The 23,286-nt window shown below is 46.3% G+C and overlaps 1 protein-coding gene across 1 annotated transcript in view; it reads right to left on the bottom strand.

The window, feature by feature from the left end:
- Positions 1–19,425: 19,425 nt before the first annotated feature.
- Positions 19,426–23,286, bottom strand: part of CEP112 (centrosomal protein 112) — a 158,830-nt gene continuing 154,969 nt past the window's right edge. The window contains exons 25-27 of the mRNA XM_077787393.1: positions 23,175–23,276; positions 20,750–20,808; positions 19,426–19,880 (exon numbers count right to left, since the gene is read on the bottom strand). Of these exons, the coding sequence (XP_077643519.1) occupies positions 19,877–19,880; positions 20,750–20,808; positions 23,175–23,276 (165 nt within the window). The 3' untranslated portion in view covers positions 19,426–19,876. The remainder of the gene's footprint in view (positions 19,881–20,749; positions 20,809–23,174; positions 23,277–23,286) is intronic.

Raw genomic sequence — 23,286 nt, 5'->3', positions numbered from 1 at the left:
ATGGTATCTTGGCCTGACTGCAGAGGAAGGGAAATATATGATGTGTTACCAGCCTGAACTGATGTGATTTGATTCTGAAATTTAATCTGGTTTGTTTTCTGGCTGGCTCCTATGGCTGTGTAAAAATGGCTCCTTGAAAACCCAACTAAGGATGAAGTGCACTCCCTGCAAATCTCAGTGAGGGAAGGAAATCCAAATGTTTTGAGTTTAACTATTAAACATAGTTTCCAGCTAGTGTGCTCAGAATTTGAAATTAAACAAATGAAAGAAACATGTTTCAATGGTTTTATGTAGGCAATAATGTCATTAACAGGAAATAAAGAAATTGGGCTTTGCAGCTGCAGCATGAAGTTTAACCCTTCCCGTGCAGCTCAGTGCCTGCTGGGCTGCCACAGCCCACTCCCACCCTGCCTGCTATTGTGCATCCCAAAAAAACTTCCTGGACCCGAATATCCTGATCCACACAGCCCTTAAAGCAGGATGGTAATGGAAAAAGCAGGAGAGACAACACTTAGGAGAGAACAGGCTTTTCTGACTAGTGGAAAACTTGCAGATCATAAAGTCAAATAAAACTTTTCACTTCCAGGGATAAAAAAAAAAACAAACCCAAGCCCTTTGTGCACGGTTATTTTTAGGTGTGCTGTCAAAGTTGAGTACCCTAAAATTATACCTGCTTTGGTTTGTTTCTGCCTGTCCATTCAATTCTCAGAATTAAGGACAGTGAAGGGTGTGAGATTCCAGCCCCCGTGGTGCTGTCAGGAGCTGGGTGATGCCTCTCAAAAGCTGGACCAGTCCTGAGGCCACAAAAGAAACATTATTTTCTTAAGGATGCCTCTATTTCCAGGTGTGAAATGCAGGCTGGAGATAGGAGGCTTTGCATGGAGAAAGCCTCACCCCCACATCCTCAGGTCACCCCTCCAGAGCACCTGTATCCAAAGCAGCACCAAATGATTGGTGCATTTCATCTAAAATTACATTTTACTGCTCCCTCTTCTCCCAGTTTATCTACATTTCTTTTTAGTAGATTGTATCTTCCTCTGCCAAAGCCCTATTGATTGTATGAAGAGGTGTTTTCTTCCACTGTGGAAACCTCCACCATAATCCTTAAATAATTAATATTGGCAGCTTTGTTTTCCTTTTCATTAAAAGGAAGGGAAACTTGCTGAGGGTGAAGTCAGTCTCTCTCCCAACCAGACCCAAAAAGGCTGTTTGGACATACATTTCACTAATGATTCTTTTTTTAATTTTTACTAGAAATCTTCATGCTGAGGGAGAGACCATCAAAAATACTATTTTAATCTTTTTTCCTTTTGCTTTCTAATCCTTTCACAGAAGCCTGGAAATTACCCAGTAGCCTTTCTCCCCATAAGAAACTGGGGGGACTGGGAACCTCATACTACTGAAACTCGGGAAAAACTGAAGTGTTGTCAGATATATCCCCATTTCTGCATTCCCAGCCCCAAAACAGCTTCTGGGCTTTTCCCTCTTTTCCCAGCAGGCCTGAAATTAGAACACTTTGGGGGTTTTTTTAATATTTGAAAACAATTCTAACTCAAATCTCCTGTTATCCTCATCCAGGATCTTTCACATCACAAGTGAGAGTTCCACCCCTCCTTTTTTTGGTAGCTTTCACAAGTGTCTGGATAATCATTTCCCCAGCACTCCTGTTCCTCCAAGAACCATTCCAGGGAACAAAACCCATCCTCAGGAGGATCCTCTGGCACTGAAGCCGTTCCTACTTCACTGTTATGCCCCTGGAAAAGGCCAGCACATCCCCTCCACACATCTAATCAAAGCCCTTCTAATCAAAGATGCAGATCAGCTCATTAATGATGATGCAGGGGGAGCCCCTGACAGGGGATGGTGACCATGGCAGGAAGCACTGGGGGCAGCAGGAGGCTGCTGTCACCTCCTAAGTCCCAGCTGCTGCTTCCTGAGATAAGTTTCATTTGTAATGGGAACATTCCACCTGGGGGAAGCCCTAAAAACTCCTAGAAAGCAGTAAAAGCTGAAATCCTGCTGTGGGTGATGCAGAGTCAGGACAACCACACTGCTGTGGTGTTTCACACCTCCAAAAAAACCCACTGGTTCTGAGGAATTTGTCAGAGATGCATTTAGGGTCTATTCCCCTCTGTGCATGGAACAGAAATAAGAGCTTCCATCCAAGCCCCCTGCGAGCTGGAAGGAGAACACTTACCTCATCTCAATCATGGATGAAGGGGTTTGCTTGGGAATGGAAAAATGGAAAAGAAAACCTTGGAAATCATGGAAATAACACTTTGATTATGATCCCCATCCCGTGCCTGGCTGCTCAAATTAACTAAGAGCACTGCCACGATGCCCCTCTCTCACTGAAGGTCATTGGGATGATGACCCCAGGAAAACGGGGCACCTCCTGCTCCATGCTGTCCTGGGGGATGGCAGCAGCTCCAGTGGAACCAGCTGGCCACAGGGGCAGCGATTTCTGGGCACACCTTGTGCAGGTCCAGGTCTGCAAGGGCTTGCCTTGGGCACCTGTGACACGTTTTAGTGCTGGGTTCCAGTTATCCACCCTGTCTGATAATGGACTCAATGAAAGAAATGCTGAAATAGCTGCTTATTCTTCCAGCCATAACTTTAGACAATAAAATTAGATAAATTCCGTAGATTTAAGCAATACACCCTTGTCCTTTCGTTACACGGGCACATGCCCAACCCAGGAACAGAGAGAACAGCTTATATTAAACTGATTTCAGTTCCTGGAGAATGTAATATCAGAGCAGGCTCAAGACAGAGCTATTTAATACATCTAAAAGGATGTGGTTTCCACAAGCTCAGACACGTTGACATCTGCTCTTGCAGTGAACACGGATAATGAGGCTCTCCTGTGATACACCTGACACCAGCCAGCACTGGGAATCTGTCCCTCGTGGCTCCAAGTGAGATGATAAAAACCCTGGGTCAGGGACATGGAGCTGGTCACCAAGCCCTGGCCTCCAGCCTGAAAACCCCCCGTGCTCCAGCTGGGATGGCTCTGCACCTCCAGGCTGGAGCAGGGGGAGTTCTGAGCTGTGCCAGGAGGACCAGCCCATCCCTGCAAGTGTCCAAGGCCACGCTGGACAGGGCTTGGAGCAGCCTGGGAGAGTGGAAGGTGTCCCTGCCCATGGCAGGGGGTGGAATGAGATGAGCTTTAAGGTTTCTTCCCATCCAAGCCCTTCCATGGTTCTGTGAGCGCTGGAGCAGCTGCAGTCACAGCTGAGACACTGTTCAACACCCTGGAGTCAAACCCAGCCCTTTGTCCTGGGCTGCACTAAAATAATAACCTGCCTAATACTGCTATTACACCGATGCAAATCAGGAGGAAAGGCTCACACCACTACAAAACCTGCTACACACCAGCAAGAAAACATATTCCAAGTAATTTTTTTTCTCTTGATGACTTTACAAAGGCTGGGGAGGTTCTCCCTGACCACTGAAGCTCCACAGAGCCTGGGCACCAGCTGAAGTGGCAGCAGCCCCTCTGCAGAGGGGAGCAGGGATGTGTTTTTTGGCAGCAGGGCCAGCCCGTTTCCTTGGGCCACCCCCTTTATTGTGAATGCTTCAGGCATTAGCTCAGGGAACTCACCCAGCTAAAAATAACCCTTCCAGCACAAAAAATAGACAAAGAAAATGGCTATTTATACCCTGGATCAATTCCTGGGCTCACTCACCGTGCGGCCCCTGGGATGGGGCACAAGGAGCTGTGCAGCAAACCCAGCCCGGGGTGCCCACGGGCACATCCTGGGCACAGAGGGCACTGACCCCATTTGGCTCAGCATCCACACATGACCTTTATTCCTGGGATTATCAGGGGCTGGAGAATAGAGAACTGTGGGTGTTTTTATAATTTTCATTTTAGTCTCTGTGTTGTCGGTTTATAAATATATTTTTTTTTTGTTTGCCTCACCTGGTTGCCCTCCCAGCTGGCTCAGGGCTGTTCCTCTATGTGCTGTTCCCAAATTCTTGGGTTTAAATACCACAAAAAGACAAAGGGCCTGCTCCAAATGCCCAAAGAGAAACAGAGGATCAGCCAAATAGTTTGATAATACTCAGAGAGAATGATCCATCCTCATCTGCCTCAGCAGACAAGTTTAAATATGGATAAAGACAGTTGGAGTAATATAGATGCATTTTTCCCCTTGTTGTTTTCTGTTTTGACTTCTTTGGGATCATTCAAAGGGAGGTTCAGGCTTTGATCTTCTCTATTGGCAATATTTTCTTCATCTAGGTTTTTATAGTTTGAGAAGAGATGTTACATGCTTGCAAGAGAGACTATCAATATGATGTGGGCCTGAACAAAAAACCTGGTGTCAGGTTCTCCATTTGGAGTGTTACCTCAAGCTTTGAAGTTTGTAATGATTCAAAAGCATCTAGAGCTGCTACAAATGTTAATAAAATTAAAGCCATCTGAAAGTGAGGCTTGCATGTGCCTTTGAAAGTAGGTCTGTGATCAGTTATTACCCTCAATTACCTTGTTGTCCACTCTTTTAGCTCGAGGTTAAACTCTTAACACTTTGCTTTGAAGTGGTTATCCTTTTATCTATGACCGGACTGAGGAATTTAAGGGCAATAATCAATGAGAGCTTCATAAGAATAAAGGGGAGACAAGGCAAGGAAAAGAGGTGTGAATGTGCCCTTATCGGCTGGTTGGGGGTTCGGAAGAAAAAGGAGAACGGAAAAAAAAATAAAATAAAATAAAGATGAAGAGGAAAAAAGGGGGGAATGAAATTAAAAAAAAAAAAAAAAAAAAAAAAAAAAAAAAAAAAGAGGAGCCCCAGCAATTTCCAAATCACTGCTAAAAATAAAAAGAAAGCAAAAGCAGCAGCCCGGGGTGGGGCTGGGCGTGGGGAGCACGGCGAGGTGAAGCCTCATCAAAGGCGAGGAGCGATAGGAGTGAAGAATTGGCTCCTGAGCCTTTGATGTGCGCCAGGGCTCCTCGCCCCGCACGGACGGGCTGGGACGGGCGCTGGGGGTGACCCCACCCCAAAACAAGCGATCCCCAAGCCTTGGCACCGGGCGATCCCCGCAGGACACGGGCGATTCCTACTCCGGAAGGATTCCATCCCAGCTAGGATGCTCCAGAGGGAATCCGTCCCGCCCTCCATCCCTGGCACCTGCACCCCGCTGCACCCCGGGGTCCCTGGCACCCACCACAAAGGACCGGCTCGCCGAGTCCCTTCTTGCGGGATGGTCAACCTGGGCAAGGAGGCTCCGAGAATCCACCTGGCTGTCGTGGTCCTGGTGACATCCCTGTCACACCCCGCATGGGCTCCAAGGTGTGACCCAGCCCTCTCCTCACACCACCACAGCCAAGCTGCGCTTTCACCATCCGGGCAAAATCAGAGCAACACTCCCAGCCAGCTCTTTTCCTTTAATATTTTTTTTTTTAATCCGAGGTGCCTAAAGCGAGGTGTTGAAACGCATGTTGAGTGCACCTCGTTTGGCAGGGGACCAAGCCCACATGGCCGGGGTTTGTGGAGTCCTGAGCACAACCTCGCTGTGCGCTCAGCATCTCCCGAAAGCCGCGCGCCGCCGCGCTTTGATCCCGCGCCAACCTGCCGAGCTGCGTGTCTAATTTAAGGTGCCTGGGTTGGAAAATGTTGACAATTATTGTTACTCTAAAATTAAATCAGTGCTTAATTATCAAAATTGATGGTAACTTAGAGTGGCATTTTCAAGAGAGCCTCAGGGAGTCAGAAGGAGATTTTCAAAGGCGGTTTAATGTCTCAGGGCCATGTCTCCCTCTTCGTACCTGCACTTTCCTACTGACTGCTCCTGCTTCAGCACCTTTTTAAGGCCACCCGGGTTGTGCTGAGCTCTCTACCGAGATGCTACAAGGTGGACCTGAAACCATGAGCACAGACCAAAACCTCCAGCCCTCCAAATGCACTCGGCTAATTCACAGCGAAAAATCAATTGGCTTTGGGTGCCTAATTCTCCTATAATCCTTTAGATAATCCCAGCTTTAGGCTTTCAGATACCAATAAAAAACCAAACAAACCCTACAATACAAGAAATTTGTGCAAATAGAATAGGAAACCAACATATATTTCATATAACTTTCAGATACTCTGAACTTGATACGAAGTAGGTTGAGGACAATAGCAATAAAACATTGCTCAAGAGAGAGTAAAGGCACAAGACCATGAAGCCCGAGGCTGAGAACAGAGTTTCGTAATTAAGTAGCCTCCAGACAACAATCGTCCTAGGCAGGCATTGCTCAAGGACCCAGCCATTATTGCTTTCATTATAATTTTTCAGGAGAGGATCTTTTTCTGGCCTGGCTCCACCTTCATTCACAGCTCCCAGTGGCCCCAGCCACTAATGAGAAAGCATTGATTGAGAAATGCTAACGAAGCCTGCACAGACACGGCGTGAGGGGTGGCTGTGGAGCAGGCATGTGGCACTGGGGGTCCAGAGCAGGGCTGGTGAAAGAGGTGACACCAGGCAGGGACATCAACCACCACACCTGGCATGAAGAAATGCAGAGAGGGAGGTCACGGCTGGTGGCCGGTGCACCCCAAGGTGCTCGTGCTGCCACTGCCAAGACTTGGGGGTCACTTGCTGATTCAGTGGGGTCCTGCTGGTCTTGTCCATCAACTCAGTGGAAAATGTGCTGACAGGAAAGGTTTTCCAAAGAAAACAGAGTCGACTCAGAGAAAATCCTGACAAACCCTATATTGCAGCTAAATAACTTTCTTTTTTAAACTCAGTACAATATGGGAGGTGTAGTTTTTACTCTGTGCATTTGACAGACCCAGATGGCATCTCCCATGGAAACCTGGGCAAGTGGAGGAGCACACAGGAGGCGTGGCAGTGTCACCCATCCATGTCACACCACCGTGTCCACTACAGATCACTGCTGCACCCCAGCATCCCCACATTCTGGGCTTTGCCTGAAACTGGCCCTGGAATTTCAGCTTTGCTATAGAGGGGAGGAAAACAGGATGAATCAGAAACTCCTCTCTGCTTGTAGAACATTTTGATTTCCCATCAAAACTCAAATTTGACTGCAAAGATCCAGCTGATCGTCGTTGCCCCAGCTGGTGCTGAGTGCACCCCACTGGAATGGCAGGATTAACTCCCTGACGTTACCCTGAGCATGACTGTGCCTGTCTGCACTTAACTGCTGACCTATCTTAAACATCCCACTAATTAATATGCTGAACCAAGGTCGTGTTCCAACACGGTCTCATTTTCCAGTGAAGAGCTGAGAAGGATTAGGAACAAATGGGAGCAGCCTGAGCTGCTGCCTCGAACCCTGAGCCATGGCAGGTCATTGCTCCTCCACCTCAGAGCCCTCCATGCACCAACCCAGGGGAGCAGGAGGGCCCCTGTGCCAGATAATTCCTGCCTAAACAGTAATCCCAAATTGTGGCAGCAAAGCCAGGGCTCAGCCACTCGCTCCTGCTCCAGCTGCTCTGATCTTTGGCCAGTTATCAGCACCTGGATGCTCAGGGAAGCGGGAGGTGATCCAAGGAGGTAACAAAGGAATAAAGTTCTCCTTGTTCCTGTAAAAATGCTGGACAGGCTGTCTGGGCTGGGTCAGGGCACAGCCCAGCTCTGGGGAGCTTCCTCAGCTGCTGGAATCTGGGGAGCACGGGCTCATCCCAAGGAGGGCTGCCCCATCCCTTAGGAGGGATGTCACTGTCACTGCAGCCAGCCCCTCTTGCACTATGATTGTCACTCAATCTTTTTTCTCAGCTCATTATATGGAGGAACAGAGTCAAACACAGTAGAGAAAATCTCTTGGCTCTACATGATCCCAATCCCTCTGAAAGCAGCAGGGTGGCCAACTACACTCCCCTGTGACCTCTGCTCCTGACACACACGGGGAATTTTATCTCCCAGGGGACCAGGAGTGACCCAGGCAAATGCTGCACCCCACAGTGCCAGCAGCCCCAGAGCTGCTGCTGTGTTCACAGGTGGACAAAGCCCATCTCAGAACGTCCCCAGACGTAGGCAAACCTTCCAGGGGGGGATCTGCTTTCTCAACCCTGGAGGGAAGGAGAGAACAGCACTACCAAAAGCCAACCTACCCAGGGGAGCAATGCCTGGAGCCACAGGACCCCTCCCAGCCCCATCTCACCTCCAGGAAGGGAGGTCAGTGCAGCAGCAGTTTCCCCCAGCCAGACCAGAGTCAAGGGCTGATGAAGGGGAATCGGGTTCTTTTAAGGCTTTAATTAATTTCCTGCTCTGCCCAAGATAAAGCATCCTCCTCTCCAGGGTCTCCTCTCGATGGTCTCACTCAGCACTCTCCCTCATACCAGATCTTCCCTTTTTCTCCCTCCAGCAGGTTTAGGTGAGAAGGCAGATAACAGGAGAGCAACTCCTCATGTTTTACCCATTCCTGTAATGTATTGCCCCAAACCCCCTCCGGGACAGACTGGGGCAGACTGGTCCTCACTCTGACCCATAACCCAACACCACTGCTCCCACCAAATCTCCCGCCCAGGTGTCCCTGGGAAGGAGCAGGGGACGATGCCAGGCTCCTGCAGCACGTCCCTGGTGCAGATCTCTGGATCCCCCGGAATGGCCGGGGGGAGGAGAGGCCGCGGCGAGGTTTTGTGACTCCAGAGAGTTGGCAAATCCCCGGATAAAAGGGAAAATATGTTCATAATAAATAAGACTGAAGTAACACGTTGCGAAATATTTACTCCCTCGGAAAGGCGGCTGTTTGCTTTCAGTGGAGCTGCATCTGATCCTCTGCCAAGCGGGGCCGAGCGCCTGGAAAAGAGACTTTGCTGTGGTCAGCCAGGGAAAACCAGGTGCCCAGAAAGTGCAGGGACTGTGTGTGCACAGGCACACGTGAGCAGGGGAAGATGGGCACAGTCCCCAGGGTCCCCACAAACACAGCAGAGCCAGCCTGGAGCTGAAGCTATTTTAATGCAGCTAATCAGATGTCAGTGTAGAGACTGAAGGAAGGAGAATAGAGGGGAGCAAAAAGAAAGAGGTGTTGATAAAATACTTGTTAGAAAGAAAATTGGATTAGTGGTGCCATTCTGGCCATGAAGTTCTTTGAGCCAGAGAAAAGAAATAATAATCTTGTTGCTTTTTTTTCCCCCCGCCTCGTCTCTCTGCAGCCCACTGAAGGCCTCACAGCCAAAACATCAGTCCTTCTAATCTTATTTTCTTTTTTCTAGCATGTATTTTATTAACCCCTTTTCTCATTTAACTGCTATGAATAGCTCAGTGGGTAACATCCTTCTTAGAAAGTGAAAACCTCCTTGGAGATGCGGTGCAAGGAGAGAAATGCAGACAAACTTCCAGCTCCTGCACTCAGAAGAAAAGCCCCCTCTGTAATCCTGTCTGGTGAATCCCAACATTGTACCCCAAGGTAACTGCCAGCTCCAGGTCTTCTCTTTGAAGCAGGAACAATCAGGGAATTTATCTGGACATGCCAGGAGATTGCTCCAGCTCTGTAAACTCCGAGGATGTGGAGCAGAGATTAGAAAATAAATAAATACCCATTCTGCTTCTTGGGAAAGTGTCTGTGTGTGTGAATGAAGCTAGCACCCTAAAGTCACGTCAGGCAGCTGAATCACTTTTTCACAGCTTCCCTCTAAATCACCGTTCCTTTACAGCTTCCCTTGCCAGCTCTCAGTCACCTACAGTGAAATTCCCAGTGTGGACTGGGATGCTTGTGGGAGTGAGCCCAGCACTCACTGGGCCAGGATGTCCTGCTGCTGGCACAGGATATCCAGAGGCTTTATCCCACCAGTCCAAAGCCAGGCTGGATTCCTCCTCTCACACCCACAGCAGGATTTTGTGCCCCAAGGAAGACATGGGATGTCTGGAAGCTCAGGACCAGTCTTCCCCCTGCGAGCAGCGATATCAGTGTGGCCAAAAGGGGAGAAAAACCATAATTAAAACATCAAAACCAAGGGAGACAGTCCTGCCCTGAGCTGCTATAAGTGGGAACAGAGATTTGGCCTCTCCATAAAGAAAATACCAGCCCCAGCAAGCTTGGCTGCTGCCTCCTTCCCTGTGAGCAGCAAACCTTCCAGGGAGAGGAGCGGGATCCAGCCCCACGCTATATTGGTGTGTTATTTTCCTTGACAGCTGTGGTGCATAGTGGTAAGTGCATGTTTAATTCATTCACAATTTATGGTGTAATGAGAACAATGGATGTGTCTGAGGGAATAATTGCTGCACGGCAGGGATGCTGGAGAGTTCAAGTTGGTTGGCACCTGGACTTTGAATCGGGGCTGGCGGGGATTGGCTCGGCAGCCCCACAATAGCCCCGATAACAAAGCTGGGGGGACGGGGAGGGGGTTCAAAGTCAGCCTCTCGATGGCAGTGGCTGGATCCCAGCCCTGTCAGACCTGTCTGGCCCCAGTTACCGGGCACCCAGCGAGGTTTGTGCATGTGGGAGCTGCTTTTCCAACCCGTGTTTACGGGGGAATTCTGCTGCGCTGCAAATCCGTGTCCCCGGAAAAGCAGCGCTTCCCCCACCTCCCTCTAGGACCTTTTCAGGGCTTGGTCCTGGCAGTGTCTGCCAAACTCTCCTTTTGTTGGGGGCGAGGAGAGGGGGTTGACCCTTTCCAGTGTCCTCAGCAGCCACATGGAGTTTCAGAGGCCTCAGAGGTCAAGAGCATCCATATGGAGGGCCCAGGAGCTCCGTGCGTCTCCCAGCTGTCCCCACAGCAGCTGTGCCTGCAGCCCCCAAACAAAGCTCATTAGGGGGCTCGTTAGGACACTCAGGGGGTGCTCTGAGCTGTCCTGGAAGAGCCCTGGAATCACTCCACTCCCAGGAGAAGGCTCCACATATGAACAGCTCCCATCCATCAGGCTGGGAGCAGGGAGAACCCATTATCCATCATGGGCTCTCTCCCACACCGAGTGGGGCAAGATTTTGAGTCAACAACAAAGAGATGCTGACAAATCATCCCTCAAACCTTGGTCCATGCAGGGAGGTCTGCAGCAACCCTCTCCACAGCTCCCAGCAGAAATGCCAAACTGATTTCTCAAACAGATGTGCCAAAGCACGAGCAACAAATCTTCCATGCCTCCAATCCACCCCAAGGAGATCAACAATCAAGATGGGGCTCTTGGACGCAGCATCAGCTCTGGGGGGAAGAGGCTGTGAGGAGCTGTGAGACTCAGATGCTGTTGTTAATTATTACACCATTATATTGGGGAGCTGTGCTAGAGACCATCAGCACTCGAGCTTTTCCATACATGGACCGTGCAGGATGGAGCTGGGTCCCTGTTCTCCTCCTCCAGATGGGAATGCCACGTGCTGGGGATGGGTTTGCCTTGGACAGCTTTCAGAGATGCTGAGCTGAGAGCCCTGCTACACATTAACTCCCATGCAGGGTTCTACAAGATGTTTTGAACACGTATGCAACACTTGGGACTAAATGGAGGCTGCTTTTAGCTGGGTATGAGCAGATGTGGGCTAAGCTGGTGCAAATCACTCAAGGGCTTTTCTTTAGGGACTGAAGACATTTTTCCATGGGGTTAAGTGGTTTAGGTGCATAAATTGGAAGGACATCTAATTAAGATTAAAATATCAAACTTTTAGACTGCTGTGTCTGTGGCAAGTACATTTCTCTCCCTCTCAGGATTTTCATAGAGGTGCACAGAGAGAAATGAAAGAGAAAACAATTTCTATTTCTGCTCCTTGTTTTTCCCATGTGGAATGTGTTTGGAGAATTGTTTCCCTGGGGTGTTGCTTGGTTGGATTCTGGTGAGGATTGTTTGAGCTGGTGGCCAACCCAACCCACCTGGGGCTGGACTCTAGAGAGGGTCACGAGTTGTGTTAGAGTCAGAGAAAGTAGGATGTAGTTTTAGTATCCTCCTTTTATATAGTATATTGATATATTTTAGCATAGTTATAATAAAGAAATAATTTAGCCTTCTGAATTGAGACAGACGACATCATTTCTTCCCATTGGGTTCACCTGCATTTTCAATACTGTGTCCGCTCAAAAATCTCTACCCATCCACAGGATGGAAGCAGCCACAGTTGGGAGTGGAAGACAGAGCTTAGGAGCAGAGAGAAACATCCAGCCCAACTTCCACCTGTGCTCAGGAATATCCCTGCTGGATGCTAGCTTTTGGCTTCTTTTTTTTCTGTTGAGGGTGTGATTGAAAGTATTTAGTCTTTAGATTTAAATGTTTATTTTTTGTTATTTATGTTATAGACACACAGGTAGTGAGTTTTCTAGTATTTTACTAACAAGTTACAAAACGGTTAACTATTTTTCTTTATAAGGTCTTTTAAGGTTAAGCTATTTAATTAAGAAATGACATGAATTATTTTTACTTTTAACTTAATAACTAATTACTTGAACTCTGCAATGTGGACTTTTTTGTTTAATTACAAAATGCTACTTAAGGTCACAAAGAATAAGTATTAGCTAATATTTTAAAACTTCTATCTTGTTCTAGAGATATTACTATATTCTAAAACTTCAAACTCTTAAGTTTTTTACCTTGTGATAGTATACATTTCTAATTAAAGACACACTTGCAATCTTAGCATTATTAATCAATTTGGAAGCTTTCTCTATGGTTTTATGTCATGTGTAGCATTCTTTTGGGGGGTTAGAGTCTGTTAGTACAGGAAGTTGAAAATTTTTAGCATCTAGAACTCTGACACATTCAGGAGGCAGCACTGCTGTAAATGCATCACTCCTCTTTCCCCCCTGTAATGCTCTGCCCTGTCACTGCTGTCCCTGGCAGGGAAAACAACAGACCCGAGTGCTAAAAGAGGGACCAACCCCGTCCTCACCTCTCCAAGGGCAAGAAAAGGTTAAACGCAGCGGTGCCTGCGGATGCAAAGCGTGACTTAGACTGGGGCTCACACCTTCTCTCCCTGCTCCATCCCCATCCCAGCCCAGATGACAGCTCAGGATACAAATAAACCCACCCATAATTGCACGTCGTTAATTACCGAAGGTGTTTGGGTTTCTTGGAGAACATTAACTCGTGAAGACGTTCAATCAAAGGGCCCTTGGGGCACCCAAATCAGGGCGAAGCATCAAACCCCAAGCGCTGTTTTGAAAACACATGAGGGAAGGGAAGGCTTTCCTGGAAAGGCTCCCAGGCCAGGGCAAAGGCTGTGACCTCGGGGTCCAACATCTGCAGGAGCCTCCGGGTGATTCCAGCCCGGAGCCGCTCACGGAGGAGTTTCCTCCGCTGGATTTTCCCTCCGGTTCTCCCAAGCCCAACTTTAGTGCCCAAGCAGGACAGCTCTGAGTTTGTCCCTGCACAGAACTGGTTTCCACCAGCCTGGGAACAATTAGAAGAATCAACATAGGGAGAAAACAAATTGTGACTGATAACTGCAACCTCTGGTTTGCAGAATATTTTTAGCTATGCCAACATATGTATAATATATAACTCTCTCTATATATCATACTACATATAATACATTACTAATGTAAAACTATGCTTTTATAATGATGGAACAGTATTGCAAGTGAGGTGTGCAAAGAGGGAGTGAAAACAGTAAAAAGTGACATCAAAAAGTAATAATCACAAATTAAAAAGAGAAGGTAATTAGCATCAAATTCAGGGGAGGAATTTCTGATCACAGTCAGGAACAATGTAAAAGAGGACTTCAGTAATATTTGGGTAGTAGTTCTTTTTCTAATAGAGATGATATTTTTTCAGCCAAACCCACTGGATTTGAAGCAGAAAATTAATTCAGGGAAGTTTTAAGAACAGTGTCCCTAGGCCACTTCCAAGTCCCTTTTAGTCTTCAGATCTCTAAATAGAAGTTTCTAACCACCCATGCAGCTATTTCACAGCTTTGCACTCATATTGGATACATGTACCTTTACTTGGAAATGGCTGTTATATGAAAAAAAGAAAAATAAATATCCAGAGAGATTTGCTTGCATAATTGAGAAAGCTTCTGGGAGTTGCACAGATTTAAAAATATTATTTCAGTTTATATTTGGCATTTCTCACTCTCTTGCTCACAACCCCTGTACCTTACACTGACCTTGCCCCTGGAAACAACCCATGGGCCAAACCCAGCCCAGAGGGACACCAAGCACTTCCCATCCATTCTCCTACAGGATTACCACAGTGACACCAAAAACCCACACTGCCATTACAAAGCTCAGGCCCAGCAAAGCCCTGCTCTTCCTCTGGGAGGATAAAGTGCAGTGGCCAGGGAGGGCTCCCTGAGGGGCCCCGTGCTCACCTGTCCCCAGGTGCTGACGCCTGCTCAGGTGGCACCACACCAAGTCACCCAAGGGCTGGATCCTGCACAGGGCTCAGCACCACAGGCCAGCTGAGCACATCTGCATCTATCCTAAAATATGGGTTTGCACTGCCTGGAGAGAAAGGATCAGCCCTCACTAGAAATATGTGAAAGGAAGTCATTTACAGCCCATCCTGTATCCACCAGAAAGGTTAAATATGCTGATTCCAGAATACCCCAATGAAAAACCAAAAAATAGTCCACTCCACACAGAAAGCTGCTTCTACCCCACCAACTTACCAGGGGTAAGAACTTCAGTCATCCTTTGTGGAACAGAGGTTTGCAGCAGCCTTTCTACAGTCACCCAACTGCAAAGCTGGAGCTGCTGACACCAAGGGTACTCACAGGGTGCTGAAGGATTTTTCAGGCAGGAAGATGGTGGAGATACAGTTGGGCTCAGTGATGTTAAAGTTCTTCTCCAACCTCAAAGATCCTGTTTGTACAACAGTGCTGCTTGGAGAAGGAAGCTTCCAGGGAGACATTTGGGAGCATGAACCAGCTCAGGTATGAGGTGCACTAAAGGCAGGACCAACCATCCATCCTGGCTGTGGGGCTGAAACACCAGGAGGTCCCTATTTATCAGCACAGCCAAGGATGGGGATAGGCCTGCACTGAAGGGCAGGCTCAAGGTCAAGTGTTTGCAGATGGGCTTTATTGAGTTAGGCTGAAGGTTCAGCTGGGAAGTGCCCCTTGGGAGCTGGTTAGTCCTGCAGCTTTCTGTCCATAATCTCTGGCCCTGCTGGCTCTGGGGCAGGGTGTGGGAGCTGGACCCTGGTTCTATTTTACCATGTCCACTATTTATATTTCAAACTGCAGCAAAGCAGCCCAGTGGTGCAGGAAGAACCACACCAAAAGTCTGAACGAAGGCACTGGAGCAGCACAGGGCCACCAACCTGTGCTGGAGCAAACCTCAGATCGTGGGGGTGCTTCCAGGATCTCCTCAGCAGAGCAGCAGAGCTCTCATTCAGAGTTTTCACTGCAGATTCAGATCCACACTGAAATTAGTCAGTGACCTGATCCAACAAGGATGAACAAACAAGAAGATGACAAGCAAGTGTCACTAAGTCTCAGAAGATGTAACATCATTCCTGGGCACAATTAAACACAGCCTTGCAAACATCCAGGCTCTGACTGATCATGAAATCCATATGGGTTCATTTGCCTCCTTAGGTCTGCTTTTCCACCACCCTCAGATGTTCAGTGAGAGTTTGCCTGTATGAAAACTGACTCTATAAAATTTTGGTGAGGTTCAGATGGGCTCTGAATTTAAAGGAATCAGTCAGATGGAGAAATCCCTCTCTAAAAACACTTGCTCTGGGAGAAGAGTGTTCAGCTGTGGTCCTGAGACTGCCACATCTTCAGTGCCATGGGACACACCTGAGCCTGTGCCAGCCAAATCTCACTGAGCAAGTCCTGCCCCCTCCAGCATTTCCTCATTGAAGAGCCAAGGGTGGTCCTACATCCTTGATTTCAGCCCTGGACCACTTCCACCAACAGATTTCTGATGGATTCCAGGGCTAGAGTTTTAATGAATTCTTTGAATCCTTTATTTGGGCAAAACTGGACAAAGTTAACTTCAGTATAAGTTTGAGACAACAAGAGAATTAGGACTCACACATTCTGTTGAAAAGATGGTCAGCTCTGCCTGGTATTGAACTTTGATATGAGGTTTCAATGGGAGAAGAACAAGATTCCTAAAGTACAAATCTGTTGAATAGATTTTATAAAGGTGGAAGTATTGTTACAACTTTCCAGCTGAGATAAAGGTGTTCCTTTACTTTGCTCATTCTACCAACACACATTTCCTTGTTTTCAGCCTGATACTGAGTCTGAATCATGTGTTGCCATATTTAAAGCCCATCTCCATTCCCACTAAGCTGTAAGTCCATGGAGCATTTGAAGCAAACAGGCTTTTGGGACCCAGCTCTGCACATAAAATTGCTTTAGAGAGCTGCCCAAAGGAGGTCTCAGCTCCAAATCCTCCATGTGGGAAGGTGAGCTCTGTGTCCACCTTCCCAAGAGTCTGCTGAAAATACTGCCCTGAATATTGAACATATCTGGGTTGAAAGGAAAAATTAAGGTTTCCTATTAGAAGATGGAGCACTACCAGGAAAGAAAACATTTCTTCTCCCAAGGATGCCTGAAAGGAAGCAAAGCTCTTATGATATGACCTGTAGCCATAAATTTAGATTTCATAAAGCAAAGCTCTTATGACCTGAAGCCAACTATCCCACAGTTCATGGGATAAAGGGATGAAAAGAGATTGGGATTAGGGATGGCAGAACAAGGGCACCACACAGTCTCCACTCTTTGCTCCCTGGCTCTCTGTCAGTGAAGGAGGGCAGCAAATGGTAAATAAATGATATTTTATCCAGGGGTTTGCCTTATTTACATAATGACAAATGCCAGATAACACCACAGAGCTGCTCAGTCATTATGTATAAGTGCTACAAACTGCTCCCACATGCAGCACACTCCCTCCTCTCACAGAAGACATGTTTTTGCAGGATCAGAACTTCATTCAGTTCTTTCAATGCTTTTTCACTATTTTTTTTCCCAATTTAGGGAGGAAAAGTTTTATTTAATTACCATATTTTTCTTTTTTGTGGTTTGAATTGACCAACTGCATATCTCCCCCTGGCTTTATCAAAGAAGCCACCAGTACCAGAGCACATCTCATTTTAAGAGGGCTTTAGTAGGCAGACTTAAAATTGATCATGCATTTTAGTTTCAGTAACTTGCAATTTCTGCACGCTTTGATAGAGCACTTTAAAGAACAAGTCTTTAATGACAAAGGCTTAAAGGAAATGACCTTTCTGAAGAAAATATCAAAGCTTGGAAAAGATAGCTCCTTGGAAAAAAAAAGGCTGAATTAAAATGACCTTGTGTTCTGAAACTTCTTCATACAATATCTGACGTCTTACTTTTCCTTTGTACCCTCCAAATGGGACCAAGTATAATTTAGCAGTTGGTGCCTCCAGTCCATTCTTTGATTTGGGGAGGACTTTCAGTGCATGAAGAGAATTTTAGAAAAATCAGATCCTATAGAGATTCTCTATCAAGACCTCTCAACGTCAGGATCAAAGCTGTGCAGTTTTCCAGAAAATTCAATAAATATTTTCTTCTAATCACTTTAAAATAATATTTTTTTTTCTGTGCAGCAAAATCATTTCTCAGTTTGAAACCACCACAGCCAGGAGAGATTTGGGCAAGCACCAGGAGTACCTGCTGTCCCCAGCACAATTAAAGCTCTGTTGCAGACACAAGCAGAAGGAGGGACCTTGTATTCCTTTTCTTCCAGCTGGGCCAAAAAGGAGCATTTTTGTTCCATGTAACACAAGAACTGTGAGTGGCACTGAAATAAAGTGTCACCTTGATAAAGGTCACCTCCCTTGGTACTGGTGAAAAATGTTACAGTGACTTTTTGGGGGGAGGTGGTTTATAGAGGGTGAAACAATATTCTGTTACGGAGCAAAATCAGTGAATTAAATATAAATATAAAAATAAAAATAAATATAAAATAGAAACAAGGTTGTAACCACACTGAAGCTGGTTTGGCCAGAGTTTGTTTAGGGACAAGGAAGCCAACTCCTGGCAGCTGGCACTTCCTTACCAAGTGGGGGAAAGAGAGGCAGAGAATGAGAAATAACTGTGGAAATCTTTCTAATACTTCAGTTTGGACTTTAATTCTTACTTGTCACAAAAATGATCAGAGCAATGTTAACAACTACAAGAGAATTCCACCCAAACTTACATTTAAGTTCTTACAAGGTTCATAAGCAGCTTCAAAGTGGTCCTCAAGCTGCATTTGATGCTGGAGAGAGTTTCACCAGAGTTTTGAAACCCCCTGATTGACCAACATGTATTTTTCTCAAACTGCTTTATGACCATCAGTGACATCAGCAACCCAATCCCACCAAAAAGAAGGAAATTCAGGAATTCAAGTAGCAAGAAGAATGTCCATGTGTTTCTTTATGGATGTACACCCTCTCCTGCTGTCACAAGCACTAAACCCAGACAGATTTAATGGAAAAACACAAGCAGAGAAGCAGAATCAAAGATGCCTCGTTTCCCTCAGGCATGAGAGGAGCTGTCACTGTCCCCACCTCTCCCATCTGGACACAGGGCCATGCCCAGTGGGTACACCCCAGTGCCCACAGCTGTTCCTCCTGCACAGCCCGGCCACCACTGCCCTGCACCTTTTGGGCTAAAAACATTTGGCTGCCCACAATTAGCTCAGTGCATCCCAACAACTCCTGCATCTCCCCTTTCCCCCAGGCCAGGCTCTGTGGCACCTGCCACAGCACCTCCTCCTTTATCAGAGGAGCCTTATCTGAAATGAGAAGAATCACTTGTTGATTCAACGAAGGTGGAAAACCTGCCCAGGCCCTGACTGGGCTGACAAGCAGCAAAGCAGCCAGAGCCAGAGCTGGGGCTTGGCACGGGGCTGCCAGGAGGAGGGGTGGATGGAGCCAGCCTGCCAAAGCCTCTCCTCCTTGATCTTGGTGCCAGGAGCAGATAAGAGCCCAGCTGGTGAGCTGGGACCTGGCAGCACAGCCTCCACCATGGCACTCAGGGGAGAGGGAGCCTCCAAATTCTGCCAGGCTGTGGCACAGGAGCACTGGTGACACCGTGGTGGGGCAGGAGAGGGGGCCATCCCCACCAGCAGGGTCTCTCTGGTGCTGCCAGGGCCACAGCTGGACTTGGAGCAGGAATTTCTGGCCCCTTCTCAAGCACTGTGCCTTGATCCCAACACCACGGGCAGGATGGTGCCCAGGAACAACAAAGCCAGACCCAAATGCACACGTTCCAGTGTTCCAGTGGAAGGCCATGGAGACACCAGCACTGTCCCGTGGCTGGGAGCTGACCACGTCCTTCAGCCTCCCACTGCCCCTCAAACCTCAGCCCAGAAAACCTCTGGAATCTGCTCAGACTTCCTGGGATCAGCCAAAGCCAGAACACCCACGGCTCTTTTCCACCAGTGGCTCTGGTATCAGCCCACGAGGAAGGAATTCCCAGAATATCCAACCCCACCGACAGCCAGAGCTGCCCGCAGTGCCACCATGCTGCCCGTACCCTTGTGCCAAATCACCCCTTGAGACACAGCACACATTCCCACTTTACAAAACCACACAAAACTCCCCTGCCTACTGAGGTGAGTGAGATGCTCAAGCAGGACAATAATGTGAAAGCAAAAAGATAAGAAAATAATAATATTTTAATATTATGTAAACACATGGACGCAGAAGAATGTCAAAATATGTTAAAATATCTTGGACAATAATAATAATAATAGAAAATGGGGTTTTCTTCATGTTAAAAGTGAAAAAAATGGTATTGGAAAGGAGTAACAAAAATATTGGTAGAGCAAAGCCTACTTGCACACTAAGCAAGCTCAGCGTGGCGTCAAACTGTATCAAAAGCATAAATCTGTAATAAAATAATGGTAAAAAATAATGGAAGGAAGATACAACAAAATCCATGCTGGCATGAACTATGAATATGTTTTCATTAAGTTCATTTTTTTGTGCTAACAAAAGAACCACTCATCTTTATATTATAATTTACAAGAGCCAAATCTTCAAACCTATTCACAGCAGTCCATTTGGCAATCACAGAGATCCCTCGATCCATCATCTACCTGGAAAAGAAGAGATTTTTGTCAGTTATACCTCATTATTTTTATTATAAAAACACAACAGGCTGAAACAGGGCTGGGTTCAGTGGACAGTGGGTCTGGAGCTTTCTATTTATCTAACGAAGTTACCTATGCTGGACTTATTACCAAGCATCTATGACATTTGCAGTTTCCAGTTAACTTTAGCTAACTCCTGTCAACAAATAATTCAGGATTAATATTTTCACCAACTCTCACACTGCTAACTTTCTCACAGTTGCTTAAATATCTCACAAAGGCTGACACAATTTTTACGAGCACACATTCTTAGCTGCAGAAACCCTCATGTGAGATATGAAACACCATCTATGTCTATAAATACAGTAAAGATGGAGTGGCTTTCCTAGGAAGTTTCCTTGTACTCACCTCTCCACGTGAATCACTTACTCTAAAGGCACAGCCAGGCTTTTTATGGCTGCAGCACTTGCCATAATTTATATTGGAGGGTGTAAACGTCTCAAAAAAAAAAAAAAAAAAAGCACTCAGGCTCGTGGAGATCCGGTCCTTTGAAGATGTGATCTGTAATATTCTGCCTTGCATCATTGTTTTCCATCTTTAAAGGAGGTGGCACCACCGCAGAGCCGCAGCTGTGCAGGAGCTCATCCTCGACGTGCAGGCAAAGCCCAGACTTGCAAAGCACCTGCAGCTTCTCTAACCTTGCTCTAGCAGCACTGACTAAGCACTGGGGAAAACTTCTCAGATGCTTGTTTACTGAAAATAAGGAGCTTTTCAAACTGCACCCATGTTGGAGGGTTTGAATTAAGCCTTAAAACTTCAAGCGTTGGGGCCCAAAGGTGTGAAATGGAACAAATTGATCAAAGATAATCCCGTACTTTTTGGCGTGGTAGGCGTTCAGGTCTTCCCGGAGAACTCTTTTCTGCAGATAACTTACCTGTAAAATACATCCCACATGAAAACAGGGTACAAAATTCCAATAAATATATTTGCACTCATTTCGTAAAAGGAATGTTTCTGGTCTCTCCTGCCTAAATAAAATGCAGTTACACTTTAATGCAGAAACCGCGTAGAAGAATTAATATTTAATAGAAGACTGTTCTCTTGGCTTCCCTGGCTCTGCTCTGGCTGTGCACTCTTCACTCCTTCAGGAACAGAGTCAAACCAGTTGATAAACCCAGCTGGTGGCACCATCTGAGTTGTGCAAGGGCTTGGGAGCTCCCGTGCTCCTGGCAGCTCCCATGGGATTCCTGTGCTCTGATCCCTGCGCTTCTGCTCTTGTGGTGGAGGTACTCACCTGTTCCCCAAGTGATGAGCAGTAATGCTTATTAACACACTGCATCTCCTGTTGGCCATCTCTCCAGGAGCAGACAATCAGGCAGCAAATCCTTTATATTTAGCAACACGCTTAGAAAACTTCACCCAAGCCTCAAGTATTTTCATTTTCTGCTGTTTATTTTTATCCCCGTGTGGTGCTTTCACCCAGCCTATTCTCTTCATCCTCCTCCAACAATAAATAATCCTGACAGGTGCAGGGATTCCAGTGCCCTTCTTGTCTGATGTTTTCAAACAGGAATTTCAACAATTTTCAAAGAGCAGGACACCTGTGCTTCAGAGAGAGCCCAGCTCCCTGAGCGGTCTCCGACGCCAGCGCGGGTGGGAGTGCAGCCAGCAGCCGTGGATTTCTGGGAGAGCACCCAGGTTTTCATGTGTGCAGTTACTTTTTACTCCTTTGAAATCCTGCTGCTGCTTACAGAAGCTCTGCAGGTGGATATCGGATTCTACTTTCTTAATTTTTTTAACTCATTAAAATATGTGGTGTTCTGGTATTAGCTCGGAGTGATGCTTCCTACCAGGCAGTGCTGAGAGTCCTTTTAGGAGCCCTTAAAAATAGCTTTTTACTATCAACTGGAAATAGATCTCCCCAACAGACCCTTAACTCTTTATTTCCCACAACTATTTAAATGAGAAAGAACATCACTTCCATTAGGTGGAAGCAGAATGTTTATAACCAGAGAGTTCAAGTTGTGTCACTCTTTGCACATAGAAATGTTGAGCTTCCACTATCAAAATTTCCTACTTCCATTGAAGGTGGCCTCTGCCAGGGGAAGTGTCTTATGAAGATCAAAATATGCTATGGAATAACTCTTATGCATTGCAAAGAGAAAAAAGGGGGAAAATCCCCAAATACATGAAATTAACAATCATCTCCATAGAAAAGGTTGTGCAGGAAAGAGAAATGAGATGTTGTAGAACAATAATTTATTGAAAAATAGTCCTGAAAATTGGCATAAGGATGTGATGATAACTTGTACTCTGTGTCCTCAGGTTTCTGCTCTTCCCAGAGGTCAGGGCAGCTCTGAGCCACCAGCTTGGCCCTGTCCTTGTCCCAGTTCTTCCCTTCAGCCAGGACACATCCCAGATGCCAAATGCCAGATCCCAGATCCCAGATCCCAGCTCCCAGTCCTTCCCAGCTTGGTTACATGCACAGCTCTGCAAACTCAGGTGGCATTTTCCTTTCATTCCCATTATTCCACAGCTATGATCACCCTTCTTTATGGCTATTTATCCTTCCTCACTGCACTTCAGGCAACTATGGCATTTTGATTTCTTCCAGCTCCCAATGCTCTGAATAGAAAAGCCCCAAATAACTTGTGTGGGAAGCATGTGCAAAGAATTAATCACCAAATTAATCAGCAGTTACCTATTTCCAATGACATTGGGATATTCCTATTAGGAAATTTAATAGTCTAGTTCATAGAAATCATACTGATTCTGCATTAATCTAGAACTGGTAGTCAGCAATATTCAAGACAAAACATTACAGAGCCTCTTTATGTAGGACAATGTAAAAATATCACAATGATAATTTAGAGAAATATCTTTAAAAATATCCAATTTGCTTTATTACATAGGCTGGAAAGAAAATAAAATTATTTCTAATCCTCTTCTTTGCCCTTTATAGGCAGCCTTTAAAGGATTCCTTCAGGAGAAACAGCATAAGGAACTTGAAAGATAACTGTGTGCTGTATCTGAAAGGCTGAGGAAAAAACCCTAATACTGAGTAAAGCACAGCTTTTCCTGGAAGAAAAGTCTAGGATCAAAAACTACAACATAGTAGCTCTCAAACTGGAGGAGAAAAGTTTTGTGAAATATGACACTGAGTGAGAAGCATGTGAGCGCTGCCATGATTTGGTTTTGACACTTATTCAGTATTTTTGGCCAAATTTCAGATGGTCGTAACCTCCTGTCTAGAAGAGATGGCTTTTATCCAGCCTAAAATGCTGAGGAATAAGAATTTACCTGAGATTTTAAAGATGAAATGGTGTCTTCAAATTCCTTTCTGGTAGATGCTGGCATCAGCCCTTTGAGTATTTTTTGATATTCTTCTCGTATAGTAACCAACTGTAACAGA

The sequence above is a fragment of the Lonchura striata genome, chromosome 19, assembly GCF_046129695.1.
Source record: "Lonchura striata isolate bLonStr1 chromosome 19, bLonStr1.mat, whole genome shotgun sequence".
Taxonomy (NCBI): Eukaryota; Metazoa; Chordata; class Aves; order Passeriformes; family Estrildidae; genus Lonchura; species Lonchura striata.
This window is presented reverse-complemented; position numbering and strand designations above follow the sequence as displayed.